The sequence below is a fragment of the Catharus ustulatus genome, chromosome 7, assembly GCF_009819885.2.
Source record: "Catharus ustulatus isolate bCatUst1 chromosome 7, bCatUst1.pri.v2, whole genome shotgun sequence".
Classification (NCBI taxonomy): domain Eukaryota; kingdom Metazoa; phylum Chordata; class Aves; order Passeriformes; family Turdidae; genus Catharus; species Catharus ustulatus.
This window is the reverse complement of record NC_046227.1, coordinates 39,083,720-39,101,090: the sequence shown is the minus strand read 5'-3', so window position 1 is coordinate 39,101,090 and position 17,371 is coordinate 39,083,720. Positions and strand designations below refer to the sequence as shown.

The 17,371-nt window shown below is 50.0% G+C and overlaps 1 protein-coding gene across 8 annotated transcripts in view; it reads right to left on the bottom strand.

The window, feature by feature from the left end:
• LOC116998870 (formin-like protein 2) overlaps positions 1-17,220 on the bottom strand; it is a 110,549-nt gene extending 93,329 nt beyond the window's left edge. For all 8 annotated transcript variants that reach the window (XM_033065021.1, XM_033065023.1, XM_033065025.1 and 5 more), the window contains exon 1: positions 17,046-17,220. In XM_033065021.1, coding sequence (XP_032920912.1) covers positions 17,046-17,162 — 117 coding nt within the window. In that variant the 5' untranslated portion in view covers positions 17,163-17,220. The remainder of the gene's footprint in view (positions 1-17,045) is intronic.
• Positions 17,221-17,371: the final 151 nt, after the last annotated feature.

Sequence of the window (17,371 nt, the reverse complement as noted above, 5' to 3'; positions counted from 1 at the left end):
TGATCTTCCCCAGCTCCCAAATAACTCCCTGGATTGAGGGAGCCTGGTTTCATTCCCAGGAGCAATCCCTGGTCCTGCATCACCTCCCAAAAATCACATTACAGAACTCTCCCCTGAACAGCAACATTTAAAAAAAGCATTTCCATTTAATACCCACTCCATCCCTCCTGAATCTCAGCACCTCTGCTGGAATTCCAGCTCCAACATTCCTACATAAAGACAAAAAAAACCCAATTTTTCTCTTAATAAAAACAATATATAATTTACTTGGGGAGCTGGAAGTGACTCCTGAAATGAGACATTTCCAGAGACAAAAATCTCTTTATTTGGGTGAGAATCATGAGTGACTTGGGGCACAGCAGCATTTCTGACCATCCCACGTGGATGTGTGCAATTAAAAATCCCACACAATCAACCCCTGCATTTTTAGCTCTGAAATGGGCTGTGCTTTGTTTTTCCCTGGATTTGTTATTCCAAATGCTCCAATTCCAGCAGTGTGAAGCTGCCTGCTCCCCATTTTTGGAAGGGAAATTGCTGCTCCATTAGCTGTTAATTAGCATCAATTCTGCTTCTTTCCCAGGAAGAAATGGGATCCCTGAACAAAGCTCTGCTTTTCCCATTATTCCATTTTATGCACAAATATTGGGATAATGGAATTTATTCAATCTTATTTCAGGTTTTTTTTTCTGGTTTCCTAGTTCAGCAGTAATCAGGAATGACTTGATGTTTAAATTCGGAGGATTTGAACACATCCTATTTTAGGTTGGAATGCTGTTTTAGGGAAAGGGAAGCTCTCAAAGGAAGGTAAAAAATACCAAAATGTGGCATTTAATCAACACTGCCCTGATTACACTGAATTTTAAAAACTTTTTAACAGTTCCTGAGGTGGGACATCATTCCAGCCCTGCACCCTGAAGAGTGTGCAGAAAATCACTTATGGGCATTTCCAGACTGGTTTCACCTAAAAAAAAAAACCCAAAAAAACCCCACACAAAGTAAAAACTCTAATCTGTTTTCCAGATGATTTAACCATGAAGTGAAAGGCCAGGAAAAATCTGCCCAGGATTTCAGTTGGGTATGACCAAAAGAAATTGTTTTTCATGTAACACAAACCCCTGCACGATGCTGCCACAAAACAGGGACTCTGGGAAAAAGAGGGTGCCTATTAAAATGAAAAAAAAATAAAAGTTTTATATTTTCATATAAATATGTTGAGCACTGAACAGAGGGAAGGAAAGGAAGAATCCAGTGTAAAGCACAACCTAAAAAGTCTGTTCAGAAAAGTTTGCAAGTACAGCTATTGCTTTATTTAGAGTAAAAAAAGCTATTATTATTATTATTATTATTATTATTTTACAGGAGTTTCAGTGAGAGTTGCAGGAACTCCTGCAAAATAAAAAAGTGAGGTTTTATTCTATTTATTCTATTTATTTTATTTAGCATAAAAGGAGTTTTTTGCAGGGGAACTGTTAACACCTGGAGATCAAAATGTGACAAAAAAAGCAGGAAAAATGGAAAATGGCATCAGAGCTACACAGGATTTGCACAAACACCCCAGGGCAGCACTGGGATCTCCTGGCAGGAACAGCAGACCCTGGGACAGGCTGCTCCAGTCAGAAACCAGGAGATGGGGAGTGCAAAAACAATCCTAATGAGTAATTCTAATAAACAATCCTAATAAACAATCCTAATAAACAATCCTAATAAACAATCCTAATAAACAATCCTAATAAACAATCCTAATAAATAATCCTAATAAATAATCCTAATAAATAATTCTAATAAATAATCCTAACATGATAAAAACGTGGTAGAAAAGATCACTTGCTCATCACAGGCTGCCAGGCAAGGGAAGTGTGGCAGTGATGGAGCAGGGAAAATCTGAATTCACATAAAACCTTCTGAAATCACAGCATTCCCTGCACAGGGATCCTGTTGGAACCTGGAAATGGAGAATTTCAGACTTTCTGTGCTGACAAAAAAACACTGCTTTTAACCTCAAATTGTAAAGAATGCTTCCAAAATTGAATAATAAAACTAGAATCACTAACATATAGTTTAAATAAAGCTGTGTAATGTCACATAATAAAAAAATTCATTTTTAAAATTTTAAAATATAATAATATATAAAAAAAAAATCCCAGCATTCCAGACTGGTTTGGGTGACAAGGACCTTAAATCCCATCCATTCCATCCACTCCCCACTGTCCCAGGTAATTCCAGGGACACTCCAGGGATCCAGGGGCAGCCAGAGCTGCTCTGGGAATTCCAGCCCAGCCAGGAATTCCCAATATCCCAAATTCCCACCTAAAGCCACCCCTGTCCCTGGCATCACTTCCATCCCCTCCAGGATTTCCTCCAGGGCTGTTTTGGGACAGCAAATCCAACCTTTAGGGATTTTTTCCTTTTCTCCTCTTTTCCATTTGGATGGATTTCCACCCCACATTCTGGGACAGCAAACCCAACCTTTAAATGATTTTTTATCTTTTCCCCATTTTTGCCATTTGGATGGATTTCCACCCCACATTCTGGGACAGCAAACCCAACCTTTAAATGATTTTTTCCTTTTCCCCTCTTTTCCATTTGGATGGATTTCCACCCCACATTCTGAGACAGCAAACCCAACCTTTAGGGATTTTTTCCTCTTCCTTTTCCCATATTTTCCATTTGGATGGATTTCCACCCCACATTCTGGAACAGCAAACCCAACCTTTAAATGATTTTTTCCTTTTCCCCTCTTTTCCATTTGGATGGATTTCCACCCCACATTCTGGGACAGCAAACCCAACCTTTGGGGGATTTTTCCTTTTCCCATCTTGTCCATTTGGATGGATTTCCACCCCACATTCTGCAGAGCCCTCCTCCTCCACCCCAAGCACACAAACACCACAGTTCAGCCTCCCACCACTGCAGAAAAATGTTAAACCCTGCTCCCTAATGAGGTGGATTTGCTGGTGGCATGTTGATATTTCTCCAGCCACATTCCCTCCCACGAAGTTCCAAGAGAAGCACAGGGCTGAGCAGAGCTGAGCTCCCACAGCTGGGCTGGAAATGTCCTGGAATGTCCCAGCAGTGGGGCAGGGAGGGACAGCACCCCCAACACCCCAGCACAGACATCTCCAGGGATGGAGGCTGGCCAGAAAAAATCCATAAATCTGCTTTGCTAATCACTGTCTGAAGCCTTTATCACTATTCTTGTTATTATTATTATTGTTGTTATCATGGTGCACTGAGCTGCTCCCAGCTCCTGGGGGGAAAGGGAAAGTTTTGACCCAAAATTTGCTGAGCTGGGGGATGAGCAGAAAACAAAACAAAAAAAAAATCTCTGCTGATTGAAAAGAGGAGGAACCAGCCAGAATTTGGGCACCTTGAGAAACAATTTTGGGTGATTGCTGAGCAGCAGAGGGTGAGCCAAGGTCACAGGATGAGAGCAGCCCCAGCCCAGCCTTGATCAATGTTTTGGCTGCTCACAGTGAAGGTCTCCCTGCTTTCCCTGCTATCTCTGTGGGAAAACCATGCAGGAAACCAGGCTTTAAAAGAGTCAAAACTGGCTGTGCTGTGAGCCCCTGAGCTGTCCCAGCAGCAGCTTCTCCACGAGGAATTCCCAAAGTCACTGGTTCTGAGATGGAATAAATTCAAATCTGCATTATCCCAGTGTTAAACAGGAGGTGCTTTCCTCCTTCCACATCCTTTGTGTGAAATATTTTTGTGTGAAATATTCCTCTGTGAAATATTCCTCTGTGAAATATTCTCCTGTGAAATATTCTCCTGTGAAATATCTGGGCACAGCAGCAGCAGCAGTTGGGATGTGGTACCCAAACAGGTTAAACCCCAAATATTCCACCAGGTATTATTTGTGATGTTTCAGCACATCTGTACATTTATTTCTGTCCAGAACAAGGAGCACAAGTAACACTCTGGTTGTTGCACCTCGAGTATCCCCAAGCACTTCCTCAGAGCACCTCAAACAATTCCAACAATTCCAACAATTCCCTGAATGCCTCACAAGTGCATCGGGGCTGTTTTCACTCCACTTGCTGAACAGAAGGGATAATTCACCTTTAACAAAGATCTGCCATCAGACAGAAAATAAACACCAGCAAAACCAAACAAACAATAGCTCTGAGCTTTCCAAATAAAATTCCTTTTCCCTTTCAGTTGTGCAACCTTTTGTCCCCGAGCCAGCAGAGAATTTTCACTGCCACAGAAGAATTTCATGCTTAATCAATTTTTTGCCTGGCTGGTGTTTGTAGGTATCTCAGTCCCTCTGTTCCCTGCAAATTCAGCTCAGGATACCTTGGATTTGCCACATCCAGGAATTTAGGAATTCATCTGCATCCCCCTCAGTGCTCAGCAGGGAAGGACCCAGCTCATGGGAATTCCTGCTCAATGTTTTTTGTGTTCTATGGATGGGACAGGCTCATTCACCTGCTCAGAACAGGCTGCATTTCCAGGAACACTCCCAGATTTATTTCTGGAAAGCACCTCCTGCTGCCCCAGCAGTGATGGGAGAGCTGGGAATGTCCCTGCAGGCTCAGGGGGAGCCAGAGATGTGAGCAGGAGAAAAGGTCACAGAAGCACAGCTGAGCCCAAACCTCCGCGTGGGCTGAGCTCAGAGGTCACTTCCCTCTAATCCACAGCAAGGCTGGGACTCAGCTCCCTGAACTGCTCCTGATCTGGGGCAGCTGGATCACTTCTGAGTGTGGTCAGCAGGAAAACAACCCCTGACTATCACAGGAGTTAAAAAACAGAATTTAAAAAGCAGAATTTAAAAACAACCCCTGACTGTCACAGCATTAAAGGAGTTAAAAAACAGAATTTAAAAAGCAGAATTTAAAACAACCCCTGACTATCACAGCATCACAGGAGTTAAAAAACAGAATTTAAAACCAGGATTTAAAAACAACCCCTGACTGTCACAGTATTACAGGAGTTAAAAACCAGAATTCAAAAAGCAGAATTTAAAAACAACCCCTGACTATCACAGCATTACAGGAGTTAAAAAACAGGATTTAAAAAGCAGGATTTAGAAACAGAAATTTAAAATTTTAAACAGAATTTTAAAGTGTTATAGAATTTAAACACACTGTTTTCCCCACGGTGTTTTGTGCACTTCATCCATGTGCTCAGGCACGGAACTGTGGAGTTCTGGAATGGTTTGGATGGGAAGGGACCTTAGAGCCCAGCCCAGCCCTGCATGGGCAGGGACATTTCCAGCACCCCAGGCTGCTCCCAGCCCCTCTCACTCCTCACCTTCCCCCAGAGCAGCAGAGACTCCTGAAAAATTCATGGAGAAAAAACACCCATCAGGCACAAAGTGCTTGTTTGATTTAGCAAGGAGAACACGGTGATTTGCCACACTCAGACACTCATTTAGGTGATCAAGAGAACAGAATTTGCAGCTGAAGCTGTGACACAGAGCTGAGCTCTCAGACAATTCCTTGGAAGATCTGACAACTCCCACACTATTGCAGGAAGCTGCAATGTGCTGGCCAACAACTCACCCCAGCTACCTGTATCACACAAGGATGAAATTAATTTAATTAATTAGCAACCACTTGCAGGCTGATGCATGGAGCTGGAATAATTTATCCTGACATCAAATGGACTCTGCTTACCTGTGGCCACACAGCAACACCGTGAAATTCAGTGCTGAGCTTTCCTCAGAAGTGTGACTGCACTGCTCAACCTGCTCCCATCCCTTCCTTGTGCCATAATTCATCCCCATTCCATCCCAGCCTGCTGCCCGTGGAGGGGGGAGAATAAATGGAATTATTATTATTTACATTTCCAGTTTTAGGCTTCTCAGAGCTGAGAGGAGAGCTGAGCTCAGGGCTCACCCAAAATCCCTGGAGAGGGCACAGAGGCTCCCCCACACACACTCAACATCAAAGCTCCTGTTTGAGCAGGCCTGAAGTTAAATATTTGTGATAGTTAATTTATTTGATCATCTGCAAGGCTCAGAGCTGGGCAGAGAAGCCTTTGAAGTAAACACAGTAAATTATTGGGAACCTTTGTCAGAAAAGTGCTGGATAAATTCAGCCAGGCCACTCCATCCCTCCCAGGCCCTCTGGATAACGGTGCCACCCAACATTTAAATCTAAATTAGAAAATTTTAAACATCCCAGGTGGGACTGGGATATTTCTGGGATATTTCTCTGGGTAACAGTGCCACCCAATACTTCAAATCTAAATTATAAAATTTTAAATACCCCAGGTGGAACTGGGATATTTCTCTGGATAACGGTGCCACCCAACATTTCAAATCTAAATTATAAAATTTTAAATATCCCAGGTGGAACTGGGATATTTCTCTGGATAATGGTGCCACCCAACATTTCAAACCTAAATTATAAAATTTTACAAATCCAAGGTGGGACTGGGATATTTCTCTGTCCTTTGGAAAGCAGGACAAGGGGAATCACAGGGGGAACATGCCAGGATGTTGGATGGATGAACAACCAGGATTTCTGGACTGAACAATTTGCTTCTTCATTGTAATTACTGGCTTCTGAAAGACTTCAGCAACTTTGCCAATTTGTACAACCCTCTATTCTGTGCTTTTGGCCTCCACTGTGCAGTCATTTTGCAGACAAACAAGGAACAGATGTACAATCTAGAGCTGCCCCAAGTCCTTTTATAGTAAAGGATTTCTGGCCAAACAATATATATTAAAAAGAAAAAGAGAGAAAAAAAAAAGAGAAGAATTTCTATATTTTTAAGGTACCTCTCACAGCCCCCAAACACACACTGAAAAATCTGAAATTTCTTTGTATGATTCTGGAAGGCTCAGGAATATTCTGTGCTTGCCAACACCCACGTGGGGAGCGTGGCTGGAGCTGCCCACAAACTCTGGGGACACCAAGGGCACTTTGGGGACACCAAGGGCACTCTGGGGGCTCCTGCTGCCATCACCAAGCCCTTCTGCCCCAGCACCACCAGGACACCACTTGTGAAAGGGCAGGAGGGCAGTGACAGAATTCCAGAGTGCTTTTGGTTGGATAATAATTCTTTTGGATAATAATAATTACCCAGTGCTGTGGGCAGGGACACCTTGAATTGTCCCTGCTGATCCAAGCCCTGTCCCAGCTGTTCCAGGGATCCAGGGCAGCTCAGCCTCTCTGGGAAATCCATCCCAGCCAGGAATTCCTTCCCAAACCCCAAATCCCAACATCCCTCCTGTGGAAGCCGTTCCCGGTGTCCTGTCTGCAGTTAGCGCTGCTCAGACAAGGTGAGAAAGGGGAGTCCCAACCCTGGGAGTTTTCCTGTGGATGGATTTTCCTGCCTGGGGATCCCTCCCTGGGCCTGCCCAGCTCTGGCAGTGCTGTCCCAGGCCAGCACAGTCCCCGGGGTGGCCGTGCCAAGGTGTCCCCAAGGTTGGGGAGCGCCGGGCGCAGCTCCAGCTCAGGCTCAGGACACCCAGGCAGGGCTGCAGAGCCCGGTCCTGGAGGTCCAGCAGGGCCCAGCTGCCATGTGAGCAGCATTCATGGCCAGGACAATGCCCCCATTCTGGCCCTTCATCAATATCCTCCCCAAATGTGTGTTTAAGGCTGCGCAGTGCCCACAGACAAACGCTTGTTTTGTTAGAGGGGTCCCGGGGTGAATTGGGAACCACCACAGGCTGCAGCTCTGCAATATGGGACTGAGAGCACTGCAGCTCTGCAATATGGGACTGAGAGCACTGCAGCTCTGCAATATGGGACTGAGAGCACTGCAGCTCTGCAATATGGGACTGAGAGCACTGCAGCTCTGCAATATGGGACTGAGAGCACTGCAGCTCTGCAATATGGGACTGAGAGCACTGCAGCTCTGCAATATGGGACTGAGAGCACTGCAGCTCTGCAATATGGGACTGAGAGCACTGCAGCTCTGCAATATGGGACTGAGAGCACTGCAGCTCTGCAATATGGGACTGAGAGCACTGCAGCTCTGCAATATGGGACTGAGAGCACTGCAGCTCTGCAATATGGGACTGAGAGCACTGCAGCTCTGCAATATGGGACTGAGAGCACTGCAGCTCTGCAATATGGGACTGAGAGCACTGCAGCCACCAGTTCCACACAGCAGCCAAGCCTTCCTGCACTGAAACACTCCTGGAAGGCCTTGCTTCAGCAAGAGGCAAAGCCTGGGACAGAGTAATGTGTTCTGGTATATCCCTGCAGAATTCTGGGAATTTGGGTTTGGGAATTACAGAGCAGATCAGGGGCAGAGCTGTGGGAATAAGGGTGCACATCACAGACCTTCCACCATCCCTGATCACAGAATGAGGGATATCCCTGCAGAATTCTGGGAATTTGGTTATTGGAATTATGGAACAGATCAGGGGCAGAGCTGTGAGAACAGGGGTGCACATCACAGACCTTCCACCACAGGATCAGGGATATCCCTGCAGAATTCTGGGAATTTGGTTATTGGAATTACAAAGCAGATCAAGGTCAGAGTTGTGAGAACAGGGGTGCACATCACCTTCCATCACAGGATCAGGGATAGCCCTGCAGAATTCTGGGCATTTGGTTTTGGGAATTACAGAGCAGATCAGGGGCAGAGCTGTCAGTGAGAGGGGTGCACATCACAGACCTTCCACCATCCCTGATCACAGAATGAGGGATATCCCTGCAGAACTCTGGGAATTTGGTTATTGGAATTATGGAGCAGATCAAGGTCAGAGCTGTGAGTGAGAGGGGTGCACATCACAGACCTTCCACCACCCCAGATTAGGGATATCCCTGCAGAATTCTGGGAATTTGGTCATTGGAATTATGGAACAGATCAGGGTAGGAGCTGTGAGTGAGAAGGGAGCACATCACAGACCTTCCACCACCCCTGATCACAGGATCAGGGATATCCCTGCAGAATTCTGGGAATTTGGTTATTGGAATTACAGAGCAGATCAGGGGCAGAGCTGTGAGAACAGGGGTGCACATCACCTTCCATCACAGGATCAGGGGTATCCCTGCAGAATTCTGGAAATTTGGGTTATTGGAGTTACAGATCAAGGTCAGAGGTGTGAGAACAGGGGAGCACATCACAGACCTTCCACCACCCCAGGTCACAGGATCAAGGATATCAGAGCTGGAAAGGACTCACAGGATCAGGGATATCAGAGCTGGAAAGGACTCACAGGATCAGGGATATCAGAGCTGGAAAGGACTCACAGGATCATGGATGCAGCTCCTGGCTCTGCACACACCCCCCAAAATCCCACCCTGGGCACCCCTGGGAGTGGTGTCCAAACACTCCTGGAGCTCTCAGTGCCCATTCCCTGTGGGGGAAGAGCCTTTCCCTGAAATCCAGCCTAAACTGGAGCAGAACTAAGTGGGAACATGACATTTCCCAGCAACAGCGTGGGCAAGAGCACAACCCTTGGGGCCAGTGTGAGCACATGAGGTGATGGAAACCTGCTCAGCCCTCCAGAACTGAAAGCAGGATGTGATCATCTGGAAATTCCCACTTTTTAACAGCTCCAAGCGCTGTTACCTGACCAGCCTGAGCCCTTTGGCCCCAGGGATGCTGAGATTTTCTCTAACCCAAATAGAAATGAACTGCAGCAAGCTGGTGTCCCTCATTTCCCACACCCAATTCCCAAATGGACTCTCCCAAACAAAGGGAACAACAATCCAGCTGAGTTTGTCTGAGATGTGGCTGCACCCTGCTCACCACAGCCGGGTCACCAGCACTGCTCTGCTGCTTTTTAACTCTAATCCTCTGCTGCCCAAAGAAAAATGCCATTTGCACCTCCCAGCAGAGAGAACAAACCCCCAGAGCCCCAGCTCCAGCCTCTGCTGTCCCCACACCTCCCCAGGACACGGAAAGGGAGCAGGAAAACCAAGCCCTGCTCGTGCTGCCTTCCTGCACGGGGGAATTGTTTTGATCCTGATCACAAAATGCTGAATTCAAACCCAAGAGGAAACCCAGATGCTTAAAAATAAACTGAAGTGCTGCTGCATTAGCATGTTCTGCATAATTCATGGGCTCGTGCTGGGGAGGTCACGGTGCCAGGGCTCCAGCAGGGATTTCTGTGGGCACAGGAGAGAGACAGAGCCAGGCAGCAGAGCTCCAGAAAACTGGGAGGGACAGCCCCAGAAACCTGGGAGGGGATGGGATAGCCCCACAAACCTGGGAGGGGATAAGAATTGGGATGGGAACTGGGATGAGATCAAAAGTCCCTTCCAAGCCAGGCCACCCTGGAATTCTGTCACTCTGGCCAAGGTTTTGTCCTGCTGGTCCAGGGGCAGAAGGTGATGGCAGCAGGAGCTGCCCTTGCTGTCTCCAAAGCTAGGTGGGATATTGGGAAGGAATTCCTGGCTGGGAGGGTGGTTCACAGATTCCCAGAGCAGCTGTGGCTGCCCCTGGGTTGTCCCTGGCAGTGTCCAAGGCCAGGCTGGACAGGGCTTGGAGCAACCTGGGATAATTTTGGGGCAAAAGTGACACCAAACTCTCCTGCTGGACATCACCAATTCCAACAACTTGTGCAGCAGAATCCAGGGGATTTGACATTCCCTGTGCCCTAAATCCCCAGTGGGCACCAGTGCCAGCCCTTCCAGCAGGGCTGGGGACACAGGGGACCCTTGGGAGCCACCTCCCCACTGGCACCACCCAAAGAGAGCATCACAAACCACTGGGGCAGCAGAGGAAAGCAAAAGCAAAACTGCCACCACTGCCAGGGATTCTCCACCTCCAAGAGAACTCTGGGCTGCATCCACCCCCCTTCCCAGTTATCCAGGGGGAGAACAGCCTGGGAAGAGAACAGGAAGCTCCAAAGCCAAAGTGTGTTTGGGAAAAAGGCAGGGATGGCTCCAGGTTTGCCTCTCAGTAACCTCCAGTGAGCAAAGCAAAATCTGAAAGGGAATGTCAAAGCCTGGGGTCACTTTAGGATGGATCCTGAGCGAGAAATGGGGAGGGAAACAAAATCCAGCTGCTCCTGCAGGGTCATTCACCCCCTCAGTGATGAAAAAATCACTTCTTCAGCAGGTTCTGGGCTCAAAATGAGAGCAGGAGATTGCCTGGACCCCACAAAAGCAGGGATGTGCTGATCCCTCATGGAACACCAGCCCAACCCCTTCTGCAGCTGCAAGGAGCACCCAAAATTCCAGCAGGGAAAAACACTCCCCTTCTCCAAAGCAGCCACACAAACACAATAATAATGGGTAATAAATACACAATGTAGTAACAATAATAATAAAAATACACAATATAATCATTATTATTGTGCTGATAATTACCACAGACACCCTCACATGGATGTTTTATTCCAAAAAGGGCTTTGGAGTCTTGAAGAAGTTGCCTGAATGATTCACAATCCTTGCCCAACAATATAAAAATACAGTAAAAACACCAGTGTGCTTCTGAAAACACGAGGGAATTGAACATTTTGGTTTGGGTTTGTTATCTGCTGAGTTCTGCTGCTCAGGGGGAGAAGTTTCTGTGCACTTTAAAACCTCCTCATGCAGCAGGAAAAGCTGAAGTGATTTTAAAATGAGAGACTGAGGGCAGCCACCCGTGGCTTCCAGTCATTCAACCACCAATCAAAAACTACTCAGGAGCTACTGATTTATTTAAGGTTGCCTTGTAAACTCTGAATTTCACCTTGCACCTCTCCAGTTCTTTCTTTAGCATCACCCATGGCATGGAGCAGTGCACAAGGGACCATTTGCACCTCAGGGCCAGCTCCTGCACCAGCTTACTCGTGGAGACAAAATAAAACAAATAAAAACAATAAAACCAATACAAACCCCTTTATCTTGCACACAGGGTTAAGGAAGTTGATGGAGATGTTTGATAAAGCTCAGAGGAAAGTCTGATAAAGTTCAGTGCTCAGGAAAGAGGATGGAGCAGGTTAAAGGTACAAGCAGAGTTTCACCTTAAACAAAATTTCAGGTGTAATTAGGAGGGTTCATCCCTCCCCCATCATCCAAATTAATGGGAATATTTGGCACAATACACCAAAAAATAGATGTATCCACACATCAGCCCAGCCATTCCTGCAGCCTTCCAGGTTTCCAGGAGCTGAAATTAATTTTACCAGGGTTACCAGCAGCTAAATACCCACCACAGCACCCTTGTATTCCAGACACTCAAAGGAAAAAAATCAGTTTTAAAAAATGTTCTCCTGTGATGTCTGGGTGGAAAAACTTACAAATGCCATCCCCTGAGTGACAAAGCAGCTGGGCAGGAGTGTCAGCAGCCAGCACTGCTGTACACTGCACCCCTAAATACACATACAGATGTATTTAACAGTGGCATTTATTAGGATTTCTGCAAGCAAACCAGTCCCTGCCCCAATCACTTCAAGGAGACCTTGAGGAAAAAGCCCAGTGGCAGGAAACTGAACAAGGAAACCCCACAGGCTCTTTGTGACACCTGGATTCTAAAAATCAGACTCAGAAATCTCATTCTCCTGAAGATTCCTAAACCCCCTTCAGCATCTCTCACCTCCCCCTGTACCAGGTATTTCAGGATCTCCACTCAAATCCATCCCAAGGGAATTCTGTCACATTTAGGGATCACAAGGAATGCCACAAAAGCTCATCCTGTCCCACAGATATCTCCTGTTGTGCTCCATAATGATTTACAGACCCCAAACATATATATTCTATAAAACAATGCCTAATACATCTGATAGACAATGAGGAAGGGCAACAGCTGGGAAATATTAGAGTTTTCACACTGAGCTTCCAAAATTCTTCAGACACTCAAACTGCCTTCCCTGGGATGGAAAGTGATGCTCAGACAAAATCCAGGGGCAAGAAAGGAGCTCCAGATGGGGCAAGAAGGGAGTTCCAACCTGGGGGAAAAAGGGAATTCAACCTGGGGCAAAAAAGCAATTTCCAACCTGGGGCAAGAAGGGAGCTCCAACCTGGGGGAAAAAGGGAATTCCAACCTGGGGTAAAAAGGGAATTCCAACCTGGGGAAAGAAGGGAATTCCACCTGGGGAAAGAAGGGAATTCCACCTGGGGCAAAAAGGGAATTCCACCTGGGGCAAAAAAAGGGAATTCCAACCTGGGGCAAAAAAGACAATTCCAACCTGGGGCAAAAAAGGCCATTCCAGCAGGGGGAAAAAGGCAATTCCAGCAGGGGAAAAAGGCAATTCCAGCAGGGGAAGATGTTCCTGTGGGCACAGCAGGCACAGGTAGGTGGCAGGAGCAGCTCCCTCAGCCTCCAGCCCACAGCAGCAGGCACAGAGGAGCCCTTTGTAGAGCCCAGCCCCACTCGGAGGGGTAAGAGGATATTTCCTGTCAGCCTCACCGCAGATTTGTAATCCAGCAGTCAAATGATGTCAATCACAGCTCATTAGGCAGCGATTTCCCCTGCCAAGCCCAGCCTGGCTGCTTCCTCCAAACCACGTGGCATCTGCAGACGTGCAGCCCCGTGCAGGGTTTGGGGAGACCACCCTGCTGCAGGAGCTGCCAGCTTTGGGATTGGCTCCCTCAGCTCCCAGCCCTGCCTGGGGATGCTCCTGGCACTCCTGGGGTGCTGAGCTGGGCTTTGCTCTCTGAGCAGACACGGGGTGGCCACCAGAATTCAGGAGGGTGAAGGCAGGGAAAGAACTGGTACAGCTGAGGAGAGAGAATTGGGGAAGGGACAAGGCTGGGATGGTCCCAAGGGGATGTGCCAGAGTCAGAGCCAGAGCTGAGAGCCAGCACAGCCAAACTGGGAACTTGGTGGCAAAACTGGGAAGCTCAGAGTCAGAGCTGAGAGCCAGCACAGCCAAATCAGGAACTTGGTGGCAAAACCACACCATGACTTCCCTGGATTTCACATTCTTGTGCCAACCTGAAAGGGAATTATTTCACAGGAAAAGGGAATTATTTCACAGGAAAAGGGAGAATTCACATCAGTTGGAGAGGATGGAGGAAACAACACTCGGCTTACAGACTGAATCCTGGATCTCTCTTGGTTTGTCCTCCACATTTTGCTCCTTGAAGTGCATCCCATCAAATGCATCTTTCCTGGAGCACACAGAGCCCAGTCTCACCAGCACACACTCAACACAAGAACCACAGCAGTGCCAAAAGCAGCACCAGGGGACACAGGGAACACTGCCCAACAGGAGTGACACAGGCAGAACCATCACTGTCCCTCCTGCTGCCTCAGGACAGCCTCGGGAATGCTGATGGCACAAGGACACAGATCTGAGAACTTCACCCAAGAAACAGAGCAGTGCCCATCATCTCCTGCAATTCATGCACCTCCAGGAGGATCAGGAGGCAGGGAGGTGACAGTGTGTGTTCCAGGTGTGTTCCAGGTGACCAGGTGTGCTCCAGCTGGACAAACCACAGCACCAGAACCCTTTCTCTACACAGAATCCTCTGACAAGCCAGCAAACACGAGCTGGCACACATCCATCACCTCCAGGCACATCATCCCCTCGCTGAAGGGACTCCAGAGATCCTGCAGCAGCTCAGGACAGCGTGGTTGGAGTGGAAAAGAATCAAGCAGCTGGTGTCACAGCACTCACAGTGAAATCACAGCCAGCCTGGGCTCTCCTCGTGGTTTGGAGGTCCCTGCTCTGCACAAGAGGAGAGAATGAAACTTCCAAACACACAGCAGGGACCTCTCCCACACAGAAATGGGCACAACCCTCCCAGTGTGAGGACTGGAGACCTGCACACAGCAACTCCATGTGTTCATCAACGTCCAGATGAGCCCTGGGAATTCCATTAGAGAGATGAGAATTGGTATTGTCAGCACAGCCCTGCAGGAGCTCACCAGGGCTCTGAGAGTGCCAGCAACGCTTGTGCCAGGCTAATTTCTTAAGACAGCACATAAGGAAGGTGAGATTTAGCCCTGTAACCTTCAGCATCTCCTTCTTCATACTCCCATCTTCTCCTGACTAATCCTGTCTCCCCACAGAAAATATTCCTCATGGTTTTTCCCCTTAATCACTCTTTTCTCGTTAGTCCCTGCACTTCTGCCTACCCCATTCCGGGCTTTGACCAGTGGCACAGTCATCTCTGCCTCAGAGAAACCAAAATAAAAACAGCCAGGCTGTTTATTCTTTCATCAACTGCTCAGGTATTTCCTGGAAGCTGCAGCAGCACCCGGCTGGCAGCAGGAACAGCACCAAGGTGATTTTCTGGTGGTGTTTGAATCTCTTCTTGCAGCTTCTCCCAGTGGGGGAAAATCATCCCCACAGTGTGTTTGTACAGTGTCCACCTGCATCCCAACTTCTCCATCTGCATCTCAGCCTCTCCACCTGCATCTCAGCATCTCCACCTGCATCCCAACTTCTCCATCTGCATCTCAGCATCTCCCTCCAGCATCCCAACCTCTCCCTCCAGCATCCCAACCTCTCCCCCAACATCCCACAGCCTCTCCCTCCAGCATCCCACAGCCCCTCCACCTGCATCCTAGCCTCTCCTTCCAGCATCCCAACCTCTCCACCTGCATCCCAGCCTCTCCTTCCAGCATCCCAACCTCTCCACCTGCATCCCAGCCTCTCCTTCCAGCATCCCAGCCTCTCCTTCCAGCATCCCACAACTTCTCCCTCCAGCATCCCACAGCCCTTCCCTCCAGCATCCCACAGCCTTTCCCTCCAGCATCCCACAGCCTCTCCCCCTGCATCCCAGCCTCTCCACCTGCATCCCAACCTCTCCACCTGCATCCCACAGCCTCTCCCTCCAGCATCCCAGCATCTCCACCTGCATCCCACAGCCTCTCCCTCCAGCATCCCAACCTCTCCACCTGCATCCCAACCTCTCCCCCAGCACCCCAGCCTCTCCCTCCAGCAAAGCTGCAGCACTCATCCTCCCAGCCCTCACTGAAGTGCAGTTGAGAACCAGAAGAAGCCCAGCAGCTCGGGAAATGACAGCCTGGCCGCTGTTATCTCCCGTGTTGACTTGACACGTTTCTAACGCTGCCCCAAAAGACGTCTCAGCCTTTTACTGATGCCATCCATCAGCCCTAACCCAAAGCCACGGATTTCCTCCCGCAGACCACGCAGCCAGGAGCTCTTCTGGTGGTTACAGACGAATCCAGACTCGCTTCTGAGCCGTGTGGGAGCATCTCCCACCTCCAACACGACCCCCGACAAGAGCAACGCGGCACCCGGCTTTTCTCCACCGTGCCTGATAATCGCAACATCTCACTCGCCATTTGGCTCGTCAGTGGGGGTCCCTGGCTGAATAGGCTTATTCTTTTCTTAGACACGATAATCTAATTGGGTCTAACCAGAAATAATCCCCAACACACAGCAGTTGTGAATCCTCGCCCAGCGCTCCAGGGAGCGGGGGGGCGGCTCTGGGATGCGGCTCGGGAATTACCCCGGCACTGCCGGGCTTCCCTGCACTGCAGACAGCGGGGCATGGCACGCACATGGAGCACTCCCCCAGCTCCCCTTCCACACGCAAACGTGGCTCCGAGTTAAAAAAATAAATAAATAAAAAAGCACGGCGGAAAAGAGATGGGGCGCGACAGCGCTGCTTGGGCACCCCGAGGGTTCGCTCGGGGAGAGCCCAGCGCTGCCCTGCAGAGCCGGGCTCAACATCGACCCTGCCGGAACCAAACCGGGACAACACCGGCACGGACGGGCCGGGAAGGAGCGGGGTGTCCCCTGGGCGGGGGGACACGGCTGGGTGTCCCGGGGAAAAGAACGGCGGAGAGAAAGCCCGAGCGTGCCGGGGTGCACAGCACTGGGATGTCCTGGAGAGCCGCGGTGGCCCCGGTGGAGCCGCGGTGGCCCCGGACGAGCCGCGGTGGCCCCAGAGCAGCCGCGGTGGCCCCGGCGGAGCCGCGGTGGCCCCGAACGAGCCGCGGTGGCCCCGGCAGAGCCGCGCTGGCCCCGGCAGAGCCGCGCTGGCCCCGGCAGAGCCGCTCCCCGCCGGCTGCGCTCGCCGCCCGCAGGAGCCGCCCGGGCCGGGGCACACAGCGGCTCTCCGGGGTGGCCACCGAGACAAAGAAGCCCGGCCCGTCCCGCGGCCGGCACCGCCCCGCCGAGCCCACCTGTGCCCGGCCGCGGCTCCTTCCCGAGCCAACTTTGCTGCGCTCCGCTCTCCCCCCTTCCCCTCCCCTCCGCGCTGCCCTCAGACAATGGGGCCGCCGCTCACCAGCACCACGGCGAAGCGCTCCTCCAGCTCTCCGGGCTCGGGCATGGGCAGCTTCAGGGGGACGCTGTGCGCCCTCAGCTCCGTCTGCTGCGCGTCCACGCTGCCCGCGTTGCCCATGGCGGCCTGAGCTCCGCGCCGCTCCCGCTGAGCTCCGCGCCGCTCCGCCTGAGGGCCGGGCGGGCTCCGCGCCGCTCCGCGCTGCCCGGGCCGGGCGGGCTCCGCGCCCCGCGCTCGCCCCTCAGCGCCGCGGCCGCTCCGCCGCGCCGCCGCCCGTCATGGCTCGCCGCCCTCGCCCTCCTCCTCCTCCCCCCGGGGCGGGCTCGCTC